The following is a 25,220-nucleotide window of genomic DNA, read 5'->3' on the forward strand; positions in this document are numbered from 1 at the left end:
ACACTGCAAGCTGACCTGAACACATAATGAGACAAGGCTAAAATTGTCACAACGCTGCTGAGTTGTCCACCCAGCACAATTTTAAATATAACAGGGATCAGCTTCAACTGCTTATCAACATTAAAAACACACAAATTCAATCATTTTTGCATGACTTCTGTCTTTAGGAAGGCTGTCACAGTAGTACAAATTCCTCTATCTTGTAAATCTTTTGCAATACACATCTGTGCATGACTATGAGCCAAATCATCCCATTAGTCCTATTACTGCCACCTGACACCTGATAATGTCGGCATCAAGGGCAGAGTTTGGTCATACTGATCTTTCAACATCAGATTACCCAGCAGAGAGTCAAACCTCATTTGAACCAGTGCACTGTGGGATCTTTCATCACAGCAAAACATGACATGCTAATGTAGTATTCCAGACTAAGATTTTATAATCCATTTAGATAAAAATCCACCTGTAATCCATCTTAAATCTTCAGCCAGCTGTCATCATAAAAACTTAAACTGCTTCACTGATGTTAATTTCTAAGTGACCACCGGATTTTGAGGACCTCAACAGTTACAGCACAGGTCAGATGTAATCTGCCGTGTACTCTCAGCCGTCCTTCGCTGAGTCAGTCGGGGACAGGACACTGACACCGGCTGCTGCTTAATAATTGAGGCGTAGACAGTAGCTTTGCTTAACGAGCTAATTGGAGCAGACAAACCACAGGTTAACTGTTTTAAATGAAACGGTTAAATTAGCATCTCGCCAGCATGTGGCAGGCAGCAAGGAATTAAAATTCTTATTTGTGGCAATTTAATGAATAAGCTAACGCCACTCACAATAATGGACACACACAAGAATAATTACTCCATAAACATACAAGTGAGAAAATCCAAACAAGTTTATTTACAAACACAATACCAGTATAAAGAATGATTAAGAGTCAGTTAAGAAGCACTGTGTTATATATTACCTCCATTCAGTACACAGACCGGTTCCCTTTCCGTCCCATTCTGGATTCAGTCACGTTTCACATTTTTGGTGATCATATTTGTTGAACTCAAATCTCTGAATAAACGAAGAAAGACACAGCATGTTTAAATCTTTTGGCAATGACGTCCTTCACATACAAAGGACAGCCAAGCCTGAACAGAGGAGTGTCACAAAATAGCAATTTACAATCTCTTAAAAGTGTACAACAAAATAAGCAGTAAAAACCCACGCTGCTTTCCAACACTTAAACGCAAATTGAACGTTGACAATTCAAAAGGGAAGGTGAAGTAATACAGTAGTAATAAAAGTGTTTTAGCACTTCACAAAAGGGCAGCAAACATCTTCATTTCTGTCTCTTTAATCATTGAGAATCCGTATAGAGTTCACTTAAAGGAATCCGTTCATCTTCCCGTCAAAAGCTTTGTGTATTTATCTCCAAAAGCGCTGTGAACTTCCGTGTAGAGGCTTAAGTGTAAACATATTTCAGTGATCATCGAAGCAGGCACACACAAAGCCAAGTATAAAGTCATGCAGACTGTTACATGATTATGAATGGAGTTTACAGGCAGTAAGACTTTGCTAATTCCAATAGATTATAAGCTGAGAATTGCACATGAATTTCTATACCTTAGATAGTCTTAAATGTCCTTTGTATTCAAGGCGAACTAACTAAGATTTAGTTTGATGTTTATGTAGCTGTAGATTAAGCAAAACACATGAGCGCAGTGGATATAATATCGAGGGTTTTGATATCTCATAAGGCAGCATGGCTTAAGACATGAATGAAGGGATCACTCAACACAGCTATGATGCTTTGCAAACTGGACGGCGGCCTTGAAAGTCAAAGTTTTACTGAAGTGGTGTCACTGTAAAATATTAGTCTGGCTTTTGTCTAAAACCTCCTCTTCACTGATCCTCTTGTACATGCTTTTATACCACCAGAAATTTCAGAGGAAAATTTTAAATGGGAGAAGGTTGGCCACTGAAAACAGGCCATTTCAGTAGTGGTTTAAAATATTCACCTGGTAAAACTGGTGAACTGGAAATAGATTACAAAAGTAGACAACTGGAGCTTAGAATTTAATCTTTTTTTCACCATTTTTTGAATTCTTAGCTTAATATCAAGGTTCAGGTTTTGTTTTACACAAACATTAAAAGCTGCCACACCCACGAGGTGTCCGAGTTAAAAGGAGGAGGAATGACGGGGGCACAAAGACACCCACACTGCAGCCCAGTTCAGCGTAAATATCTGTGCAACGTTGAGTAGAAAACAACATCTCTGTACAGCAGAGCCACTAGAAAACTTCACAGAAACAACAACACTATGAAGAACACTTTTCACATTATGGTTAGAGACTCAGAGCTAACCATAGATTTGATTGGCTAAATAAACAACTTAAGGTACACATCAAAAAGAAAAGCAGGTTGACAATTAAAGCAAGCAACCTTCACTGTGTTGTCGAATTAATGAGAGCAAAGAGGGAGGAAATAGTGAACTGTCTCAGTGACATAAAGAAAACACAACAGGTAAACCTGATTTGATTTGAAATAAACCAGAAGGTAAAATGTCGAGCTTCCACTTTAAAGTAGCGGGTTGAGGGATCACGTGCACTGTCCCGTGTGTACGTTAATGATCCCGCGAGTATGCATGTGAATGAAGTTGAAAATTTCATGGGGCATTGCATGGAAGCCCGGCCGTGGCTTGACGTTGTCGTAGTAATGGTGAGTGATGAAGATGCCAGAGGGGTTCATTGGAAACGCCCAGAAACCGTAGAGGTGGACTTCCTCACACATCTCCAAGGCGGCGGTCACGAGCATCAGGCCGCTGCTGAGCCGCTTGGCCCGGACGCCCTGCACCGCCCAGAAACGCTGCACGTTGAGCAGGTACTGCGGGTGGAAGAAAAACACGCCCCTCTGGGAGTCGAAGTCATCCAGCATGTACTTCACTCTGAAAGATACATCGGTGTTACGGGTGTTGTAGAAAGCAGGAAGCACCACGGACGAGTTCTCGTAATTCTGGAGGACTTCGTAAAACGGACGCCGCCATTTCTCCAGCTTCTGAAATCTGCAGAGGAAGTGAAACATGAGATGACAAAAGCCAAAAGAGAAAGGAGACTAAAGAGAGGGGCAGACTGAGACAGAGAGACAAAGAGACAGAGTTATAGATCTGACTGCTTAGCCACACCCATATTTACAGTACCTCTCAGTAATAATGCTTGGATTTATTGTCACCAGATCTGTTTTAGTGCCAACGTCGGCTGTGTACTTCTCATTAATGGGTGGTATGTTACACCTGCAAAAAAAAAAAATAAATAAATAAATAAATAAATAAAAAACACCAAATGCATTTGATTTGACAGGGAACTTTTAAAACTAGGAGTGATGGTGAGACGTAATGAGAGCTGAACAATTAGCCTTCCACAGTGAATCAGACTTAAAGAAATAACACTGTTCCAAACAAGAACAAGACAAGATTTCCACATTTCTCATCCATGGAGCCATTGAATTTTTGCCCAGAATTTGCAGGTTTAACCCCAGTCTTTGTAGCATGATATCGTGTGTGTAGCCAGGTGTACATTTCAGATCCTTTTACAGGATCAAACAAACTTATGCAGCGATAGGTAGTTTAATTAGCTACCTTTATACTGCTACTACTACTGCAGCAGATTTTCCAGTCACTGGCTAGAAGACGACTTTTGTTTGCTTAAATCTGCAATGACGAATCTTTTCTTTCAGAATGAATAAGAATTTCAAGTAAAATATCATCATAATTCTCATTGTAAACTAGAAAGCACGACAGGCACAGCAACATTAACTGAGGGGGTGCCAATCACAGACGAGTCCATTTTAACTATACTGGCAAAAGTTATCTTATAGGATTTTATGTGATTGCATGCTTTGTTTGGAAAAATGTTAAATGTGCAAACATAATTACAGTGTGCAACCGAGGGTTGTTTGCAGACTGTAAGTGAGCAGTTTTATTCCCTCAGAATTAATTTACAATCGTAATAACTGATCACAATCTTCATAGTGAGCAAAATGAATTGTAATTAACATTGTCCAGCCCTCACATGGAAACAAGCATTGAAGGATTATATTCTGTATAGGCCTACCTAAACACAAAATCTGCTGAGTCAATTTCCTTTCCACATTTGCTGTTCTTGATGATGCCGCCATTTCCAATAACAGCACATTTCTTGTACTGTGATTTGGAATACGGCATATCCTGGATGAAGCAGACATATTTTGATCAATTCAGACAGACCACATTAAGGGCTCTGGAAACCAAACAGACTTTGTCTCCAGGTTTAGTAGCATCAGAAAGCCAGTATTGAGGAGCATAGCAAGCATAAACAGGTGATGCACTCACATCTGGGAACATTTTGTAGACCTCATTGGTGATGGGAAGGATACCACTGGTGTCCACTTCATACCTCAGCTTGGTCCCTGCAGGAGTGTTCCTCTTGGTGGTGAACAGAAAGGACGGAGCATTACAGCAGCGAGACAGAGACATCCTTTATAGGAGGACACCAAGGAGAGGAGAGGATTGAGTTAGTCTATTCCTAACTGACTTCATGCCAGCATCAAGACCAAAACTTAAGGTTAAGATGTAGAGAACATAGAGAGAACAAATCTACTGTATTTAACCATGTTTTGCGGTTGGAGTCTCTTAGACCTCAAAACAGGAGTAATCTGCTGAGGTGCTGAGGGTGCAAAATGAGGGCTAATGAGGTCATATGTGAGAAATCTAGACTTTAAGATACACAGTTCTTCTGCTGGAACTGAGTCATCCTTACTTGAAGTTGCTGGTCTCTTCCTTGTTCTGCTCCCATCTGCACACCTGCAGGTTTCGCCATCTCTCAAACAGCTCTGAGGTTTTCACCCTGGCAGACAGGCAGAGAGACTTGTGGAGTGAGGAAGGATAACCATGGCCATGTTTTTTCCCCCAATTAACCACGTTTCTACAAGGATAGTAAATTGAAAACACAACTTAAAAAGCAACTCATAAAGACAAATAAGCAGATTGCAGTGATTACTCTGCTCCACTGATGTCACCGAACATAGAGCCATTAGTACAGAGGCAGTGGCTTCATCAACCATGTCTGTAAATAGCTGTCCTTGAACTGACTCTTCCTTTGAAATGAGTGGGAGATGTGATTTGCTCTGGGAGGCAGGGTGGCACCATTACTTGTCTGTCTGTCTGTCTGGCAGAGTGACAGCAGCTGTTCTCTGCCTCAGCCAGAGTGGCTCTGGGCCTTTCATCAAGCTGCAAGAATGCATTCGACATTAAAGTTTGGCAGCCCAAGGGACATGCACAAAGGGTCACTGTACAATGTTCACATTCACACAGAGAGGAAATGCGCTGCTCAAATTGCCATTAGCACAACTGGCTTATTGATGTGTGATAAATCAGGCCAACAATCTGGTGCATTATGTGAAAATGTGTTATTGACAATGTGCTGTAGTTAAAGGGCCAATAAAAAATGAGTGCAGTGACTTCAAGCTGTAAAATGTTGGTGATATAATGAATGTGATAAGGCTTCAGGTTTCCTTTTGTACACTGTGAGCATTTGCTTTGGGCAACTTACTGTTTCCTGGCTTTTCCCTTAGGACCCTCCATAAGGCTAACTAATGTGGTTTTAGGTACGCATTTTCATGTTTTCCTCAGGCTGAGCCATAATAACTTTGATAGCTTTTCATTTACCGCTGCCATCAAGAAAAGAACACTTTAATTTTGTCCAATACATTGTTTCTTGACCAAATACCGAGTGCAACCTCACAGAGTGGCTGTCATGGCAGTAGACTCTTCACTTTGCTATTTTCTCTCTTCTAGTCCTTTAGCCTCATAATAAAGTGTGAGTGAAAACATAAAGGAGATTTTCAGAGTTTTCACTCAGCAGAAATAACATTTTTAAGGCCGCCATTGTTCTTTTTAATATTGTCCCACAGACAATATTTTTGGTTGTTATACAGGTCAAAATAAACAGATAGTAAGTTTCACTTCACATAGCTGATGGGTGCGTAAGGATTACCTTAGGGGGGAAAAAGATATTATTCTAAACAAGGTTGTCCACAGAAGTTGTTGGCCACGCCTTAATGATCACTCACATTGTCAGGACTTTGACATCCATAATCTCCTGTCTGAGCTCCCTGCATGCAGTGGAGTTATATTCAAAGGAGCCATCATAGTTTTCCAGATACCTGGAGGGATAGACACAGTCACCTTTTGCCAAAACCTCTGCACACACAAGAGAATCAACAGAGCTATAGACAAACTGTGTATAAAATGCAATATATACATCAGTGTGTAAAGGAAAGGTGTGTGTTTACAACAAAATATCTTGGATTTACTTTATGAAATAATAGAATATCAGTATAGCATTATTGGATGACAAATGACAGAAGTGATGAAACTGATTTTAGGTGTCACAAACAGGATAATAACATACTGTTTACTGGACACTTGCACCAGATTCTATTACATCTTAGTCTAAATCAACATCAGACACTAACTTACAAAAATGTATAAATAATATCGCTCATAATTTTACTGTTTGAACTGGTTATGGTTTAAGACTGGTATTGTTTAATTAAAATATGTGTACATGCTGTATATTAATTTAAAAGAGAAACAGGAAACATGTTTATTCCAGTGCATAGATAGTTAAAAAAAAAAGGTGGATTAGATGGCTGTAGCCGAATAACATCTGGTGGACAGACTTTTTGGGAGGCAGTATAATTAATTTATACATTTATATAATCAGCTGCATGCAAATAATTCTGTACGTCAGTTGTGCTGGCTGCAGTAACATGAAATTTTGATTCAGTGACTGATTCCTTGATATTCTGATAAAGTGCACTCATAAACACATACACAAATGTTCATGCAAACATTTAATCATAACATGGAAGCAACAACAAGACTTTTGGAGTTTAATTATTTTTAACTGGAACTAAATAATCTCAAGAGATTTATTCTACACACATAAAACAATCATTACACTGAAATGGCGACATTAACCAAAAGCACACAAAAATAATGTCTTCAGTATGGTGGTGTGACTGTTTCTGGTGGATCTGACAAAATGGTTCTGCAGAGAGAGTTGATTCATGTAAAAATTCATATCAAGGAATTTATATGTGTACTGATACCTCATTTCTTGGAGAAAATCCTTGTATTTAATCAATCAGGGTGCAGTCTGGGTTTTGGAATGAGGGAGGTTAGGATGGAGGTTTCTATGTTTACGTGGTCTTTTAATTATGTTGGACAGAGGAACATGTTCATAACTCCACTTTGAATTTTCTCAAGTTGGCGGTTGTGAACGTGACGTGTAAGTCACCTGACTTGCTGATGGAGTGTTTCAGCTTGATCATTCGATTAAATATCTGAGAAGTAAATTCAGAAATTTGGAATTGCTCTCTGCTTTTATTTAAAACTGTAAGCGAGGCTATGCAACTTTTGACAGAAAAGTTGAATTCGTACTGCAACCACTGAACACACCCTCGCTCATTTCATTACAGTCAGGATTTTTGCAGCTACAGCTTCAGTAACCTGGTTTGGTATGTCATTTTATGACACTGTCTAATTGTGCTGTCACACTTTATTTCAACATGTCATAGATTAACATGATGATGTTTTTTATGCTGCTGACTCTTGGAAGCAGAAGGCAAATTTTGATGTACCGTCATCTTGCATTTACCAATTGTGGCCACAGAGGCCGCTGTTCAACAAAAAATAAATATGGCAGTATCACTTCAGTGTTGCACTCACCAGTTTAAAGTCAACATTTTTTTCTTAATGGATCCTACAGACCAAAAGGTTGTGGGATTCTCAGTCAATCTGTTATTTTTATTTTGACCATTTTGGTTTAATCCAGTTGCTTCCTGGAGGGAAAAACTACTCAAGTGCCTACAATGAAGTTACCACAGAATGGTGATGTGTCAAGCTAGAACAAAGCAGAAAATCTCTAAATGCCATAATACATATTCTACATTTACATGTGTAATGCTTGAGGGAAGGTCATGGGATTTAATGCCAAAATGGCAGAAACTGCAATGTGTATTTGTTAGAATGAATATTGGTTTTAGTCACATCAGATAGATAGGATGTAGCGTGGTGCTTTGGAAGATGGATAATATTGCGGCATATTACCTGTTGCTGTGGAGTTACATGAGGTGAGCTAAAAATAATAATATCAATAAAATAATAATAATAATGATGATAATAAAAGAACACAATGAGCAATACAAAGGAAGGATGCGTTAAAGGAACAAGATGCTCGGATGAATTCATACAAATAAGGAACAATGAAACTGGTTGTCTACATCCACCTGATGATGCAGTGTATTTCTGAGGTTTTATATAATATATCTGACTCTTTGAATGGGGCTGTTCATGCTTGTTTTAGCTAAGATGATGAAACCTTTGCAAGTGTTCTCTGTTTGGTTCTACAAGCAAGGCAGTAATTGACTCGATGAGATGAATTTCATCTTGTATGGCATCTTCAATGCTGGTTCAAAACCAGTCCGGACTAACCAAGATACTGAAATCTACTGCTCGGTGCAAGTATGATTAAGAACTTTGGAGGACGAAAATCTGGCACATTCCTGTCTTATTGCAAGAAGGAAAGTAAAGTGGAAAAGTGGGTAAATCCAGGTCGCAGAGAGAGACAATGCAGATGTGAGAAGGGGAGATAGGAGTAGCAGAGAGAAGTGTCCACACTATGTACATGGCATACACACAGAGCTGTGCAGAACACATGAGACACAGATTGAGGAGGACAAGGCATTTGGAAATGGGTGCTGGATGGGACACAGAGGAACGAGGGGAAGCCAGTACATCAACAAGGAGGCCGTGGTTCGACCAGCTTCTGAAAGGGGAGGGGGGATGGGGTTTGGAGATCTGGGGTCAAGGTGAACGGGATCAGACAACATGCAAGAGCAAAATCTGAAGTGCAACCACCACTGAAAAGATATGAGAGTTTATACCTTTCAAACTAATGAAAAAGAAAGAGGCATTCTTGGGTTTCTGTGAAAATACTTAAAATGCCTTCAAACTGGCCTACCTTTGAGGGCGTTTTTTTTTCTTCTTAATATCAGCTAGGCAGGGTGTGACTATTACGGAGATCTGTGAATCTGGCTGAAAATTCTGACGGAAACATCTGTCAACATGCAGACAGGTTAAGTTAGAGTTAAATGTGTGATGTGGTCCTGTGACATCACCACCCCTGCTAACTTCCTAAACCTGCAGATTTCAAAACAAGTAGAGAAAAAAAATGTAAGTATATGCTGCAGCTTGTGTTCTCTCTATAGCATCTGAGGAGACTGGTGGGCGTATCAGTGGCCCAGTCCACACATGCAGGGCTGGGTCGTCTTTATGATGGATTTTGAAACTTGTGTTCTCTTTCACTCTATCTTTCTCTCGCTCTCACACACTCTCTTTTCTCAGAGGTGTTGTGCAGTCAGTCACGCTGGAAAGGTACCTTTTCCTTCCATTTCTGGCAGGCTTCAGAGATCCATCATCCGAGAAATTAACAGGACCGGTCCAATTTCCTGTCTCGTCCCCTTTGAGTCGGCTAAACTGTTGCGCACTAGTAAGAAAATGAGTCAGTTTATTTTGGATTTATTGTCCTTATTGTGCAAATGTCAAACACATACAACCAAGCCCATGTGTTCATTCACACACACAAAACTTCCAAATTTCCACTTTCACGCACACATAAACATGTACAAGAAGGCGGAGCAGCTTTTTGGCTCAAGAAAAACAGTCAAAGTATGACACCAAACATGGTTAGCATGTTCATGACATCGTGTTTCAGTGGTTAATTTATGCTGGGCTGCTGTTACAATCCTGAGTGTGACTCAAACACTTACACTCAGGATACTGGCCTGCAGGAGTCTTACACTTGTACTTAGATGTATTAAAGTCACACTGAGTTAAAAGAGGAACAATAATCGTTGCCAATGCGAATGTCAAATTGCTTCTGAGGAAGAGATGCCAACTGGTTCGCCAAGTAGTATAAAATATCCAATTACGACCACGTTTTCAGCCAGACATTACTGCCTAAGGGGGGCTTACACATAAAGATTTGTTTACTGCACTGGAATTTGTAACAGAAACTTGTCTGTGTCTAATGAAATGATGGTATTGACGAGATTGATGAAAACAGAGAAGTCAGGATATGTTGGCCTGTCTCTGTATGGCTATCAGAGGAGGACATTTAGTGCTGGTGGCTCATAGGCGTCAACATCAGGAGGACGCTGTGCATTCTGGCTTCCTAATTCTCAACAGATTAGGGGCATCAGCATGTTCAGAGACTGTTTACAGTACAATGAGTCAAACATACTCTATTATGAATTAAAGGTATGTGGCTGGTGATATTCTATGTTAGGGTTACTTTCAACAAATCCCATGAAAAGACCAGAACCAATGGCGTTCTGTACCATGTGAGTGGTTCTCAGGCACAAGCCCACAGAAGACTCAAAGGCTCAGTAGTTTTTGGACAACAGTGGAGGTTTATGGAACAGAAGGATAAACTACATGAGGCTCGAGATACACCTGGGATCATTTAATTGAGGTTTTTGGTATTTTCATGGGATTATTTAGCAACAAGAAGCATAGAATATCACCAGACTTATCCTTATGATTCCCCACGGTCATTCTGAACAGACTGTTTAAATTCCATAAACTCTAAATATCAGCGGGTGTACGACTTCTCCAGCTACTGAGTGATTATTATGCAAGTAACCACATGTGACTCATTTCTCTGAGTGCTCTGTGGGTGTTCTGCTAAACTCAGCAAGGACAACGAACCATAAGAGCCTTTCTGGGTGCATTATGTGAGAGGGCATTCGTCATCAGGGACTCATGTCAATACTGATCTACAGGCACATTTAGCTTCTCTGAGTGCTACTTCAACATGTCAATAACACTCTGCAACCAGCTGCAGATCAGAAACTCAGGGAGATGTTTGCCTCTCTGGTTAGGATGTGCTTCTAAAAGAGGGCAAATGTCTGCTTAATCAAACCAGTATTATTCAGTTGCCTCTTACATTGCAAAAATGCCACTAAAATGGTGTGAGTTAATCACTGTCACAAAAAGAATATACAATATTGATATTTCCCACATTGTGGCAACCCAAATCAATCTCCTGTGTCTACTTTTGACTCACAGATCAATCCACTGCCTTCACTTGGCATATTAAAAGCTCATTTACCTTCCATTGACTCAATTATGAGCACATTTCAGGCAGTAATCTAAGCATTGGATGGGACAAATGATAAGCACAAAGTTGTTCTGCTGCACTAATGTGCTCTGATTCTGCCCTTGAGCTTCGTTAATGGGACTTGGAAACGGGAAGGACTTTTATATTATTGGATTAGGTGGGTTTGATTTTTAGGGCAGGGCCAGGCGCTCTGACTCAGATTTCAGATCAGATCATTTTCTGATGACCACTAAAGGCTCCTTAAGATGGGTGGATGTATCTTTGTCTTTTTTGATCTACTCTCCATCTCTGCCTTGTTTCCTCTCTTAATTAACTTTTTACATGGAATCTCTCCCGCAAAGTGCCGTGACTTATAAATTAGGAGTTGGCAGCTTGATGTGCTGGTATGTGCTAGAATCAGTGGATCCACATGCAGCTCTGTCAGCTGCATGTTGAAACTAAAACAAAAAACACAGAAAGATGTTCAGGACTGAGGAGATACAACACATAATGCATCCAGAGGGGGCTCATAAACCCAGTCGTATACACAAAAATGCTCAGTTTATTCATCCGTGGATTAATTGATTAGTTGATTTGACTTGAGTATTTTCTACAAGGCCAATAATTTTGATAAATGAACTGACTGTGATATTAAAAAAAAAAAAAAGTACGACAGATAATTCAAGTCATCTGGAGTTGAAAGTTAATACGTCTTCCGATGCAGAAGTGTGTCACTCACTGTGAACATATAATAAGCTTCCGCTCTGAGTCTGCCGCTGCCATTTTAGAATCCCACATAATAACTTCATCCTAATGTGAGCGTAGGCAGGCAGGGGGCTGATTCATGTGACACCGAAATGTGGCTCCAACGTGACTCAACGGCCAGATTTATCAAGTGCAACAAAGTTCATGACTTAGTTTGACTTTAATAGCTGTCACACATGCAGAGGACAGCCTGTTGGCCCTTGGTGATCTGGGATGATACGTCTGATGATGCATCTAAAGTGTTAGAGACTTGGTTTTTCTGTGATGCCCCGAAACACAGGAGCGCATGACAAACAGCCTGCCAGCGTGTCCTCCTACGTGGGTCTGGTTGGGGAACAGGCTGGGTGTGGTCGAACCCATATGGCCAACGACTTCTGAGACATCATCTTGTTTCTCACTCTGCGCATCACACACACACATAAACACACACACACACACACAAACACGGGCATTTCATCACTCCCTCTCGGCCTCTCGCTCTCTCCGTTTCCTTCCACTCTCTCCCCCACTTGCACTGAGGTGTGTGCGCAGACGGACTGTAGCAAAATGGCTGCTGCTGAGCCCTCTGGTTTCTGCTGTGTGGCTTGTGCCCCCTCCAAGCTGAGCGCTAGGAGCAAAGTAGCCCAAGGGCACAGGTGACGAAAGAAAGCTGTGTGTGTATGTGTTTGTGTGTGTGTGTTTCTGATCTGAATTCATGCATCTCACTGTAAAAGTCAGGATGCCATGAATCCACACTGAGTACTGTTAGACCAGCCCAGCAGGGTGGCAGGGGAGGGGTTAGCTGTGGGGAGCGTTCAGATTGCAGCACATATATGTTTGCTTTGGTGTAAGCATATATGTGCTGTCTGTAAAATATCTGGAGGTGGGGGATAGTCTTCAGATTGTTCCTTTTTGCTTTGAGTGATAATTTGAGTTTTTTGTGAAAGTCTTTAAAGCAGCTAAGGTCAAACATCCCGGCTTCTCAGCATCTGCTCGTCTCACACTCAGATTGTAAAGGAAAGATCTTCAGTAGATAAATGGGTCTTGAAATGGGTATGCGCAAGACTCCACATCAGGGAGATAAATAGGCCCTACTGTTGCAGAGGTATTATAAAACGTGGCTCTGCAGTGGCTGTGTGTGCACTGAGTGCAGCCTGCTCAAATGATTTATTTAACAGGGACCAATAAGAAATACACATCATCTCTATCATGTCTGTAATCATCATCAGCTCCAATAGCTCTCAGTTGCATTATGATAATCTGATGCCTCTGTAAGATGTAGGCTAAGACCAGTCAAGAAGGCTGAAACGGAAAATCAAATAAAGATCTTTGGAAAAAGAAAGGGGAAACATTACCATACACAGCTGGAGCACTGTGTATGGTATGAATGTGATGCTTCATTTTCAGAAAATATCAAAAAAACAAATCCAATGGAAACTGTTTCTATGCCACTGGAGAAAAAGATGGATGGTTAATTGCTATTGTTCCTTTCAGCCATTAAAGCTTGCTTTCCCCATGCGCCCTGACACGTACTTCATCCATTTACACTGAACAATTTATTTGTAAGTATCCTTCACAATTTACTTCTCACCATTCAGTCATTAATTGGGATCAAAAAACCTCACGCAAAACGGCTATGCATGCATGTTTTTAATACTGTTATCCTTACAATGTGTACAACTCTCTTAGAAACAACAAGGCCTGCGCTCTAATTGCCTATCATTGACGACGATAAACAGAATTAACCGACACTTACCTCTTGATGTAGTTTTTTCCATAGAGAATCTGTTGCAATAACGTGACGAGTCCAAATGCGCAAATGAATATAAAGCAAAGAGATCTATTGCCGAGTATGTCTTTCCCCGACGATGGGTCGGCGTATGCCATTCTTCGGCGCAGCATCCAGGGCTGACGGTGACACCCGCTTTAGGTGTCTGTCTCCGCTGCATTCAGGACCAGGAGCGCCGGTGTCTTGTACCCACAGGACAGGACATTGTCCATCACCTTCCTAGGCTGTTTTGCTGCTCTCGCGCCGCAGCGTCATTGTTGTTGGATGATAAGCATCGCAATTTATCGCCTGCTGTGACCTCAATTGCAAACCATTAGCGCTCCCGTGTCCAGCTCTGCCAAAAACAATTGCGTTAAATATTTTTGCGAACCGATAAGTATAAGAACATGAAACGTCTCGTAGTGGGAGAGATTTTTTGATCAGATCTATAACGCACCGCTCTTGTCGACGAGGTGCAGTCACTCGATCAGATGCAAGCGACGCAAATTATCTCGAATAACACGTTAAGAGGGCTGTTTTTTTTTCCTATAATCAATCCCGAAATGTTGAAACATCAAACAAAGGCATCGATGCCAAGCGCGAATTGTTTACCTTTAAATTACTGACACAGATCTACAGAAAAGAAATCCCCACATCCCCCATTCTTCATCTCCAATCTGAGCAAAGCTGCGTGGCTGCAATGTAAATGGAGGAGGGTGCGCCTTTTCTCAGCCCGACAGCCGGGGGCGCGCCGCGCTTCATTCAGATGCTCCTTACTCAGCCAAAACCCAAGGTCATGGTCTCCTTTGGAAGGATGCACCTGCGCAATCAAAATACATTTGACAGCTCAGTACAGCTGACCTCCCGAGGCTGGTAAAAACTGCCATCAAAGTGTAGATTAGCCTTCATGGTCTAAATTTCACTGTAATTTCCTCAGAGCTGACGCCCACCGCGGTGACACTGCAGGAGAGTCTCTCTGTAAGGCCCCTCTCAGGCTCCTGTAACTGATTATATCTCAGTAACTGTACGTTTTGTTATTGTGGTTCATAACAAAGTGAAACATAATAACACAGATCTTCTGTCTAGGGTGTTTATCTGAAGCTGAAGAAGTCAACTCCTCCCAGAACTGCTCAAAGACCTGCATAGGGACAGTTTCATGCCCTCGCAGTAACACATTGGCGACACGCTCTTGAGCCAATCTCCTGACAGGGGTTCTTTCTGCTGCTGATATCTGTATTAGTGCTTCTGATTTCTGTCAGTGTCCTACAGTATTTGACAGCGGGGGCATATGGGTGGAGATGACAGAAGAACCTGACAGCAGTGTCAGATTCTTGCACACTTAATATGTGAGTATGGCCTCACTGTCAGCCATTTGTTTGTCCAAGATCCTTGACAGACTGCTGAAGACACCAGAACTCTCTTGTCTGGGCTCATCAGGAGTATGAGTACCCTCATCCCGTGTCTCGAGACTCCTCTGGTGTCTTAGGGTCTTGGATGTCCAGTCATTGCTGATTGTCTGTCCTGGGACAGATGATTCAGTCTCCTAAAAATGCAGTATCATTCTGTACTTCCAGGGCCTCTCTGCCTCTCTGAACATTATCCCCAGAGTGCAATGCAGTTCACAGTACATTGCAGAATTTTATGTAAAATGGCAAAAATGTTCCAAGAATAAAATAGTTCAGCCAGTATTGTGTGAGACAATAAGAGACCACCGTCCATCGATCGATTTCAGGCAGCAGCGTCGCAGATCTAGACTGGAAACTGTTCGGTAGCACAAAAGATGAGCAGGAATTTCAGAATTCAGAAGTACCCACAGTCTCAAGCTTAGTGTAGTATTAACCTGTTAATCCAATGGTTTCCAATTAATCATTTAATCCTGTGGCCCTCACATTTTTTCATGTCATGTATGCTGTACATTTCCAGTGCCTGATCATGAAAACACAAAGCCACATTAATTAGTTTAGTCACTGTGTGTCACAGTAAACTCTGGATTCATGTGTCGGTGTGGTGTGATTTAAGCACTTGCAAAATGGGAAGCAGAAAACTGTCCTTCTAAAGTCTTTAACAGTTTTCCAGGTAAAGATACTCAGGCATCAGCTGCAGGTATTTGTGATGTTTTTGCCTCTGGTGGTCAGTTTAGCAGCCGTGAACAGATTTATATCTGCAGCACACATCACAGATATCCAGGCTGGGCTGGACTGAAAGAGAAAGCTGTTGAGATGAGGGCTCTGTCTCGAATGAATGCCTGATGATGCACACGCGTCAGGGGGCTGATGAAGGCTCCCAGCCTGCTGTGGTGATGCCAGCGTGAAGAAAGCTGATGAAGGCCTGCGGTGATGATGGTGGTGGTGGTGTAAGAGGAAGACTCATCCTGGCTGTTTTTCTGCACATCATCTACCCTCAGGTGCACATGGCTATGTGATCCGTCGAACATTGGCGGCGCTGGAATGGAGACATAATTTTTACAGCTCTCTCTCTGGCACGTTTTCCACCAGGCATGCTCAATGTGCTGTTGAAACGCCCCACATTCAGAATCAAAACACTCAAAGACAAACTTCAATTTGACAGCTCATACTGAGGTACCACCCCCCTGTGGGATTGTTCTTAATCCCCCATACAGGTCTGAATGTTTTCTGTCCTCTTTCCCCTCCCCGCTGATCTCAGAGATGATGCTGGAGTGTGCATCAGTGTTTTCCTTGTTTTGCTCCATCACCACCAAACAATCTTTCCCCTGCATCTCCAACCCACACACTTGAAAATATAGCCACGGTTTCCACTTCCAGGCAATGTGTCATCAACAGCTTCAACTCTCCCCCAGTCATTAGGGGATGGGTGAAGGTCACTGGTGAACTACAGTGGGAATACAGACGTGCAGGCTGTGAGTCACAGTAGTTTGTTTCTCAGGGATGCGTTTTCAGCTCAGTAAACAGCTCTGACATGTGCATTTTCTTAGGCATGTTCAGAGCCAGCAGAGGAGGCACCCCAGACTAAAGGGCAGACTGTTTGAATAATGACACTTTGCCAAGAGGCAAGCAAAATGCAACAAAATCAGAGTGAATGTAGCCACCTTACTGCTCTGCTAGTCAGAGGCTGATGGGACAAGTCAAGAACTGCAGGGTCCTGCTGCCCTCTGCTGGCTGTGTATGCATCAGAATCAGAACCAGAATCAGCTTTATTGGCCAAGTTTGTGTGTACAAACAAGGAATTTGACTCCAGTTAGACTTTGCAAGTACAAAACAGACACCTAGCAGTAAGAACACAGAGGGAGATAAATAGGTCCTACTGTTGTATCCTTACACAATAAGATAAGGATAAAAAATAGAAAAATAGAAAAAATATTATATACAGTACAATAGCAGTGAATCTGTGGAGTATTGCAATGGCAGTGTAGGTAGACTAAGATTAGGTAGACCAAGGCAATGCTGTGCAATATACGGGTGATAATGATACTGTATTGTTAAGTAAATGAGGTAGATGAGCATGATGTTTGTGAATGTTAAAGTCCAGTGCATGTCCAGGATGGGGGGCTGTTTCGGAGTGTTCAACAGAGCGACTGCTTGGGGAAAGAAGCTGTGTTTGTGCCGGCTGGTTTTGGCAGACAGTGACCTGTATCGCCTACCAGAGGGAAGGAGTTTAAACAGTTTGTGACCAGGAAGTGAGGAATCTGCAGGGATCTTTGTTGCCCTTTTCCTGACCCTGGACCTGTACAGGTCCTGGATGGAGGGAAGGTCAGCTCCAATGATCCTCTCTGCAGCCCTAATTGTCCCTTTGCAGTCTGGCCCTATCACGTTGGGTAGCTCACCCAAATCAAACAATGATGGAAGTGCAGATGACAGACTGAATGATGGCTGATCAGCAGCTCCTTAGGCAACCTCTGCTGGGCCTTTTTCTGGACAAATAACAAACAGTTTACAGTAATGTTAAAGCAGAGTTGCACAGATCTTTAAATTATCTCTATAATACCTCCAAGTGTGTAGATCAACTCCAAAACTCACTATGAAATGCGCAGGTGAAGTGACGCTTGGGCTGAACTTTGAAAAGCTCCCTCCAATAAAAGAGGAATGTCTTTGGCAGCTTTTATTAGGTCCCTTAACCTATAGGGAAAAATTTAACTAGCTGTCTATATACCTTGGGATTATTGTCATCAAAATGTGTAACTCTGAGCTGCTTCAGGTATAAGGATGTTTAGTCACTATTGTAGACCCTTAAAATATATTTATATACATACACACATGCTTCCTCTTCATGAATATACTCCCCCATAAAATGTGATTGTTTGCAACTCTGAAGAGGAATAAGCCAGTGAGACAGTTAAGTTTGCGTCAGCGCAGCTTCCTCTTTAAATCAAAGCAAGTGTCATGTGTAAATGATGCTCAACTGGATGAGCCTAAAAATAAACCTGTTGTTTTTTAGGAAGAACAACTGTGTCCCCTTTCTTTCACTTACAGTAAGAATACGTTTTTGCCCTGACAAAGACAATCCCAGGATGTCTTCCCTGCACAGTTTCGTTGGCAAACAGCAAGATGCCTCAACATGGACTAGCACGAGAGGAAACTTTATACAGCTCCCAATGGGCGATTCAGCAATTTTTACCTTTTCCTGCAAAATATAAACAAATACTGGCTTGTACCGTGACGACAAAATGTACACTTAATAAGTCTAAATACAAATCTGATTCATAGTGTGCTTAGAACATCAGATAGCACATTCATGCTCCGATTATGATGGACTTCATTTTACGTTGGACTGAGGGCTGACTATCAGCATAAAAGGTTAGAAGGAATAAACCTTTGGTTAAAACTTTAAACTTTACGCCCAAATTACAGCTGTGGAGGGGAGGAGTCATGGGCAGCACGGTGGTGCAGGGGTTACACTGTTGCCTCATGGCAAGAGGACTCCAGGTTTGAATCCCGTTCTCTGTGAGTATGACGGATAAGAAAATGGATGGATAGGAGGGAAACTCACCTGCAGCTGCTGTGTCATATTAAGTAAATTCTTTCAAGATAGTCTCACGTTATTTGCTAGATATTTGCATTTTAGCAATTAATATTGACAGATGCAAGTTTCAGTGACAGTTATACCTCAGTATTTGTTTAGGGTCGGTAGTTGTATACAATATGAAGCTGGCTTACATTTGACATCTTACATTCCAATGACAAAATATGTCACTTTTCTTTACTTCACTGACCTGCAGGCATCCTTCTCCTCAGGGTATCTGCCTCCATGCCTGCATGGAGTAATAATGTGAGCAAGGAATAATACAAATGTCAACTCTGAGTCACCTCACCAAATACTTCCTTTTACTATTCAAACATTTGTTGTTGAAGACAGGCAGTTTAGAAGAACGACTTCCCCGAGAGCGTCATGTTTGTATCATAATTTTAGCTTGAACTCTGAGCAGGCAAATATTTGAAAATTGCAAACTATGACACTATATTTTGACACACTATGAACAAGAAACCAACGCGTGGCTTTTGCTTTTAAAACCCACTGAAATGTTGAGTTTGGACAATTTGTTTGGCACTGTCTGTGCAGAATAACATTTCCATAAACGTCTCATCCACAACGTTTTATTACAGAGAAGATTCAGCCGCAGCTTTTTTGCAATGATTTGGGAATATGCAGGTAAAGCAGTCGAACTGCAGGAAAATTAACATTTTATTATATCACCACGCAAACCACATCCACTAAAGAGAATTTTACCAATATCTGACAATGACAAATCATATCAGTATGACAAAGTAACGTTGTTATTACGTTAGGCTATGGGTGTGCAGTTGCCAAAAGTGTGGCGTTCAAACTGTCTATTTGTACCATACACAAATGACCGATTATGTTGTCACAGTGAATGTTATTATTAGAAGTACAGCAGATAAGTACACTGATATGCTCAAGCTGTTGTTTTGAACAGACTGAGCACAATTGGTCACAAGACCAAGCCCATAGAACGTTTAAATAAGAAACACAGACAGCTGGTAACGATAATGCCAGCTGTTTGAGGCGTCTCGACCAAGCTGGGACAAAGTACAAACAATATCATAAAGTGACTGAGTATGAGGTAATAAAAAACCGTTCACCCATGTAGAGTGTAATTACAATTATAAAAACAAAGGTAACATATTAATAAACATCATTATTGTTTCCCCAATTTTAGAAAAACAACTGAATGTCTATGAAAGGGCCATATAATAGACAGTGGTGTTATTATCAACCTGTTGAACAACTGCCACCTTTGTTTGTGGTGGGTGTGGTGTTCTGTAGTCCCCTCCGATGTTTCCTATATTTAATCCTCAAACTGTGTGGAAAAACATTGGGAAGTGAGATAAATGTACACAGCAAAGCCAAGGACATGATACATCCTGTGTAGTGAACGATAAGGTCACAAAGTCAAGCAGAGCTGGTGTATAGGACATTCCCGCATTGCACGGACGGAGTGTGGTGATGAAACTTTAAATCCTGACTTCAGTACAACAAAATACCTTAGAGAATAATCATAATAATCATAATAAGAAACACCTTTGAGATTTTAAATTCCCTGCGGTGTTTCTTATTATGATTATTCCTGCCCATGAACTAAACTGTGATACTCTTTCCCCTTCTGTCTAGAGTTTCCTAATGATTGCATTGTAGTATACAAATAATCTTGGCAGATTCTTGGACGGTAGCTTGGAAATGACACTCAAGCATATGGTAGCAAAGAAATAAAGCAGACAATCACACCGTCACATTTCACATCTTTCTTGGGAAGTTTTCTTGTGGTGTTCTGGGCTGATAATGACTGATAAAGACTTGGCTGTGTCCCTGAATCACCAACAGAGGAGTGAGATTTCCAAGTCCTTTTTGAAGGATGATTTAAGATGTTTTGACTGTCACGCAACAGATGTTCTCCCTCAGTCAAAACCCAAGAAGAAGTGCTTCTGATGATGTGTGAAAAGGAGCAAATTCCTTGAAACTGAGCAGAACGAAAAATATCTTGATCAGACCTCAATATCCAAATGCCTAATGTCTCCTTCACAGGTAAGAAAGAAAACACCAGCGAACCTGGTTATGCCGCTCTTGTGCAGCTATAGCTCTGCCTGTTCTTATGGAAAAGTCCAGTCATGTGCAATGAAAACAAGTGTTGTGTCCGTGGGTAGGCAGGTAGATAGGCAGCTAAGCCGTCCAATCGTTTTATTCAGTTTGAATGAAATGAATGGATGGGATAATCACAGGTGTGTCACAGGCACAGACACCAGATTTTTTTCCTTTCTCTTCTTTCCGTTTTTGTCTTTTCTTTCTTTTGTTGTCATAACATTTGATTTATTTGATTGCTGTTCGTATGTTGAGATACTGTACAAATACAGCAAAAAATGTTTCTAAAACACATCACAAACTCACAAACTTCAAGAAGAAACAGCAATGTTTTCATGTATCCTGTAAACAACATCTGCCACATTTGGTACAGATATCCATTGTATCCTAACAACCTTGCTGTTCTTGTGATGTTCCTTTTAGTTCCACAGTGAGGACATCCTCCCTCTTTTTATCTAGGTCAGACTAGGAATTTGTCCAGCCCAGAGCTTTAGTTTATGACCAAAAACCAAAATGTTGTAACTAGCAGCAGCAAATGTGTACATGAAGACTACGCTGTAAACATCTTCTTTCTATACCCTCCCCCATGACCGAACTAATCATAGACTGGCAGTGTGCCCTGACGTTCAACTGTCCTGTGGGCTTAAATTAACATGTTTAACCCCTGTGAGAATTGTGCCAAAATGTCTGAGAGCACAAAAACATGGCAGTGCATTATGTATGTGTCTGCTTTCACCTTAATTAGGAAAGAGAGAGATGTTGTCTTCCTGCTCTCCTGTGCTGATGGTGATCTCTTATGTCATGCCATCAGGGCTTTGTCTTCCAAGCATGTTGATGTAAAAAACAGACCAACCCTGTCAGAGCGTGGAGTGAAGTTGGCTCATATGGAAACCACCAATTTCATGGCTGGTTTCATGGTTTGAACTGAGTATTTTCTCTTTGAATCTCTTTCTAATGGGGAACCAGCTTCTCAACAACATCCTGACAAGAAAGAGAGAAAAACCAACACTTTTTAAGAATATAACTTAACCACTATGAAAGATTTACAACTTTAACAGCTAAAATAAGATAAAAGCATTTGTGGCAGACACATAAGGATTATGTAACCAAAAAGGCTACTGTGCAGAGGTCAGTTATTCCACAGTTGTGGGGCAAGGCCATGATCTTCCTTTTGATTTGCTACTGAACACATGCAACAACCGAAACCATCTGCTCAGAGGACCCGTGTGACCCACGACTCTAAATAGGTTCACAGGAGTTCAGGACTATTAAGAAGCCCACTCGTTCAACCTTTGACTTAGTCACAAGCCAGAGTGGCAAGAACGGTGGTTGTGAATATTACGTGGGAGCAAAATTAACTGCACAGTTTAGACAATACACAAACAAACAAACAATAAAAACATTTCCACATCTATTCTTCGGCACAAACATATGACAAATAGATGGCACACTGTGTCTAATTTTTTGCAGATTGTCTAGTTTGGTAGTTGATAGTTTTAACCCCAAGATGCTGCTTTGATTTTCACACATTCTTCTGTACTCAAGAGTTACTGGTAGGTGAACATTAAAAAAGTATTCTTTTTACATCATTTAAAAGTTAAATAATAGTTGTTTTATATGACCGGTGAACTTACTGTCTCACTGCAATCAGACTTCAAACCAAAGCCAAAAACAAACAAAAGCCAATTTGAATATTCCATCACTGAAGTCTTCTGTGGTTAAACTGTACATATAGACAACCCATTACATACATTGTTTCCTCACACAATGGAAATTCAAAAGAGCAACATCCTACTGAAACTGTGTGTTCTGCTGATTGCGTTTTCCTGTTATGTTTTACGTTTATTACGGACTTTTAGGCTACCATACCCTATTGAATGCAAATTACAGGGGACAGCGTGAAACAATGGATATATTTCCTATAACCTATTTATAAAATTAGGTCAGCAGATGAAAAAGGTTCTTGATTTTGTTCCTCAATGGGGTTGTTCTTTGAAAATGTAGTATGTTTTGTTTATGTTTGCATTTTGCACCTGTTTACCTGCTGCATTATTTGTATTTTTAATGCTGCTGCAACCATAAAATAAATATACCCTCAGGACTTACACAGGAAAGTAGCTGATCAAAAAGGGTTAGTGACATATGCATGAGATATTCAAGAGTGTACAACATACAGTGTCTATTTTTTCAGTTTGTGCGTTATAGACAAAGAAAGCCAGGTTGCGACTGTGTCTTAATGTTTTCTTTTGCTGTTATCATCACTGTTGTTAGGATAAGTTCACTCTTTTTCATGTCTTAATGCAATACTCACTCATTGTGATATGTAAGCCTACACTGAAACCAACAAACCACACTGAAGGCCAACAAAAATTTTATGATAACCTCTTGAGAAGTGACATTTTGAAAGGGGTCATTTGCAGCAATGAGAATTATCTGCCAAATATCAGCTTAAAATGTGATAATGAGTCAGTGCTGTGTTGTCACTGCAAGTTTAAACTGAAGCGAATGTGGGAAACAAATCAAATATTTTTCCAAGGTTACAGTCTGTGTAGTACAAAAATAAATCCCCTCTTTCTTTGTTTTTATGCTAATGTTTCAATACTGAGCTGTGAGCAGCGAATGGTAACACAAACGAGAGAGATTTTACACTAAAAAGAAGAAAATGTACTTTGGAGGACATACCACTTGATTTGTTTGAGTCAAACAGCTGAAGTCTTACAAGTCTTTTTTACACAGAACAAGTACTGTGGATTTTGTCCTCAATATACTACACTGTCACCGCGGAGAAGAGGAAGGATTACAGCAGCCAAAAACCATTTTTAATCCTCCACCTTTGTACAGTCTGTTCACTATCAAAAATGCAGAAGTTTGAAAGTGTCAGGATGAGTCAACAATTCAGAGCCTGTTAGATGAGAGCGTTTTTAGTCAGTCAGTCTCATGCTTAACAGTTTTCCAGTAGCCTCCTCCTCAAACTGATATTTGAGGAAACCACACTCACATTCGTGATTGCACTTCCTCTTGTCTTGTGTGCAGTTTTGAAGGCTTGAGACCATCTGCGGTGTCGAGTGTCAGCGGTGAGGTCTAACAGTGTCTCATGCTATTAAAGCGGTGAAATGCTTGTGATGTGTCAGCTGATAAGGAGCTGAGGATAGTAGAGTTAAAGTTAAAGTTAGATAGTTGACAGAACACTATAAAATACTTTCTCAAAACCTGTAGCTGTTGGCTAATTTATATAAATGCCTCATATTTTACAAACTGCTTATGTTTTGCAGGCCTGTGTAAAATTTCAATCTGCAAAGTGCTTGTGAGACTAGTTTTTCGATAAATTAAGTAAATTGTATAATTTTTTCCTTAAATGTAGCGCAGAAGAAGAACAAAATAGCAAAAAGACGTAGCAGAACAGAAATATGCTTAATCAGTTTTGGTTTTAGGTCAAGGACAAGTATGCACACACAAAGAGTGAATTCAACTCTGGTGTGTGGCTCAGCAAAACTTAACCATTAACCCAAAACAATACACAGGAAGAAAAATAAAGTCAAAAACAAGGACGACAAAGATGAACAAAGATACGTAAATTAAACTATTATGTACATACACTTAGGTCCATACCGGTGCATAAATATACAACAATGACCACAACCCATGTGTCTCGTGTCTATACACGAGAGTTCAAGTATCTTAAAATTGTACTAAAGCACAGTGCACCCTGATCGTGCTTAGTTATCATGTAGTACTTCAATACCATTGTTGCAGAGGAAAAGCACGTGGCATCAAATGTGTTCCAGCTTTTTCCTCCGCGACATGAAAGTGATGAAGTCTTAAAAGCATCAGTAGTTATCACTGAGATCGCATCCTGGAATGGGCCATTTTGCATGAGTACTTTTAGTTCTTGAACGCATATTCAGAGCGGAATTGCCTCACTTCCTCCACCACTGCTTGTTTGCACAATGTATTGCTGGACGTTTTGAGTGCACCTGTCACTCGCACCCCTCCATCCATCCATCCGCTTGGCAAAATACCCAACATGGATTCAAATCTGATGTGTCCGTTCAGGTCTACAGTCCCGCGGTGGGTTGGTGGTTACCAGACATCAGGTTAACTGTTGGCTGTTCCTCTGTGCCCTAACATCATCACCAGCACAGAGTAAACTTTAACGCACAGCATAATAATAATAGTGATAATAATAATAATAATAATAATCATGCTCAGCTGCTGACATTGCAGTCGCTCTAAACTCAGCTGTCTGTCTGAGCCTGCTGGCGCTCCCTTTGTTCCGTATAGTTGTTTCACAAGTCACAGCAGCCGCGACCGCAGGCGGAGGCGCGACGCAATACGCGTATACTCGTGGCTCTAGGGGTTACAAACTGTCTCGACCAATCAGCGTCCTCCTACAGCGGTGGGCGGGTGGGTGAGACCTCGTACAAATACGCCGTGGCTGCTTTTTT

At 41.0% G+C, this 25,220-nt stretch overlaps 1 protein-coding gene and 1 long non-coding RNA gene across 5 annotated transcripts; both read right to left on the bottom strand.

The window, feature by feature from the left end:
• Positions 1–877: 877 nt before the first annotated feature.
• Positions 878–14,667, bottom strand: st8sia5 (ST8 alpha-N-acetyl-neuraminide alpha-2,8-sialyltransferase 5). Of its 4 annotated transcripts, none has more exons than XM_046375718.1 (9): positions 13,693–14,667; positions 9,471–9,578; positions 9,054–9,149; positions 6,097–6,189; positions 4,785–4,949; positions 4,358–4,502; positions 4,101–4,213; positions 3,188–3,280; positions 878–3,052 (listed from the first exon to the last, which is right to left on the bottom strand). In XM_046375718.1, the coding sequence occupies exons 1-9, from the start codon at positions 13,836–13,838 to the stop codon at positions 2,590–2,592; spliced, it is 1,422 nt and encodes a 473-aa protein (XP_046231674.1). In that variant the 5' UTR covers positions 13,839–14,667; the 3' UTR covers positions 878–2,589. The 4 variants fall into 4 exon arrangements, with proteins under 4 accessions (XP_046231674.1, XP_046231675.1, XP_046231672.1 ...); XM_046375719.1 differs by having other exon boundaries at positions 4,785–4,871; positions 13,693–14,666; XM_046375716.1 differs by lacking the exon at positions 9,054–9,149 and having other exon boundaries at positions 13,693–14,059; positions 14,162–14,664.
• Positions 14,668–20,244: 5,577 nt separating this feature from the next.
• Positions 20,245–25,207, bottom strand: LOC124051578. Its single transcript, XR_006841851.1, has 4 exons — positions 24,993–25,207; positions 23,774–24,896; positions 21,512–21,756; positions 20,245–20,656 (listed from the first exon to the last, which is right to left on the bottom strand). It is a non-coding gene; the product is annotated as an uncharacterized LOC124051578 (long non-coding RNA).
• Between the last annotated feature and the right edge of the window lie 13 nt (positions 25,208–25,220).

The sequence above is a fragment of the Scatophagus argus genome, chromosome 20 (assembly GCF_020382885.2).
Source record: "Scatophagus argus isolate fScaArg1 chromosome 20, fScaArg1.pri, whole genome shotgun sequence".
In the NCBI taxonomy this organism is placed as follows: domain Eukaryota; kingdom Metazoa; phylum Chordata; class Actinopteri; family Scatophagidae; genus Scatophagus; species Scatophagus argus.

Coding starts and splice junctions, on each gene's coding strand:
- st8sia5 (XM_046375718.1), bottom strand. CDS start 13,838: ATGCTGCGCCGAAGAATGGCATACGCCGACCCATCGTCGGGGAAAGAC. Junction 4,503..4,784: donor GAAGAGACCAGCAACTTCAA/GTAAGGATGACT, acceptor CCTCCTATAAAG/GATGTCTCTGTCTCGCTGCT. Junction 4,214..4,357: donor TCTACAAAATGTTCCCAGAT/GTGAGTGCATCA, acceptor TGCTTCATCCAG/GATATGCCGTATTCCAAATC.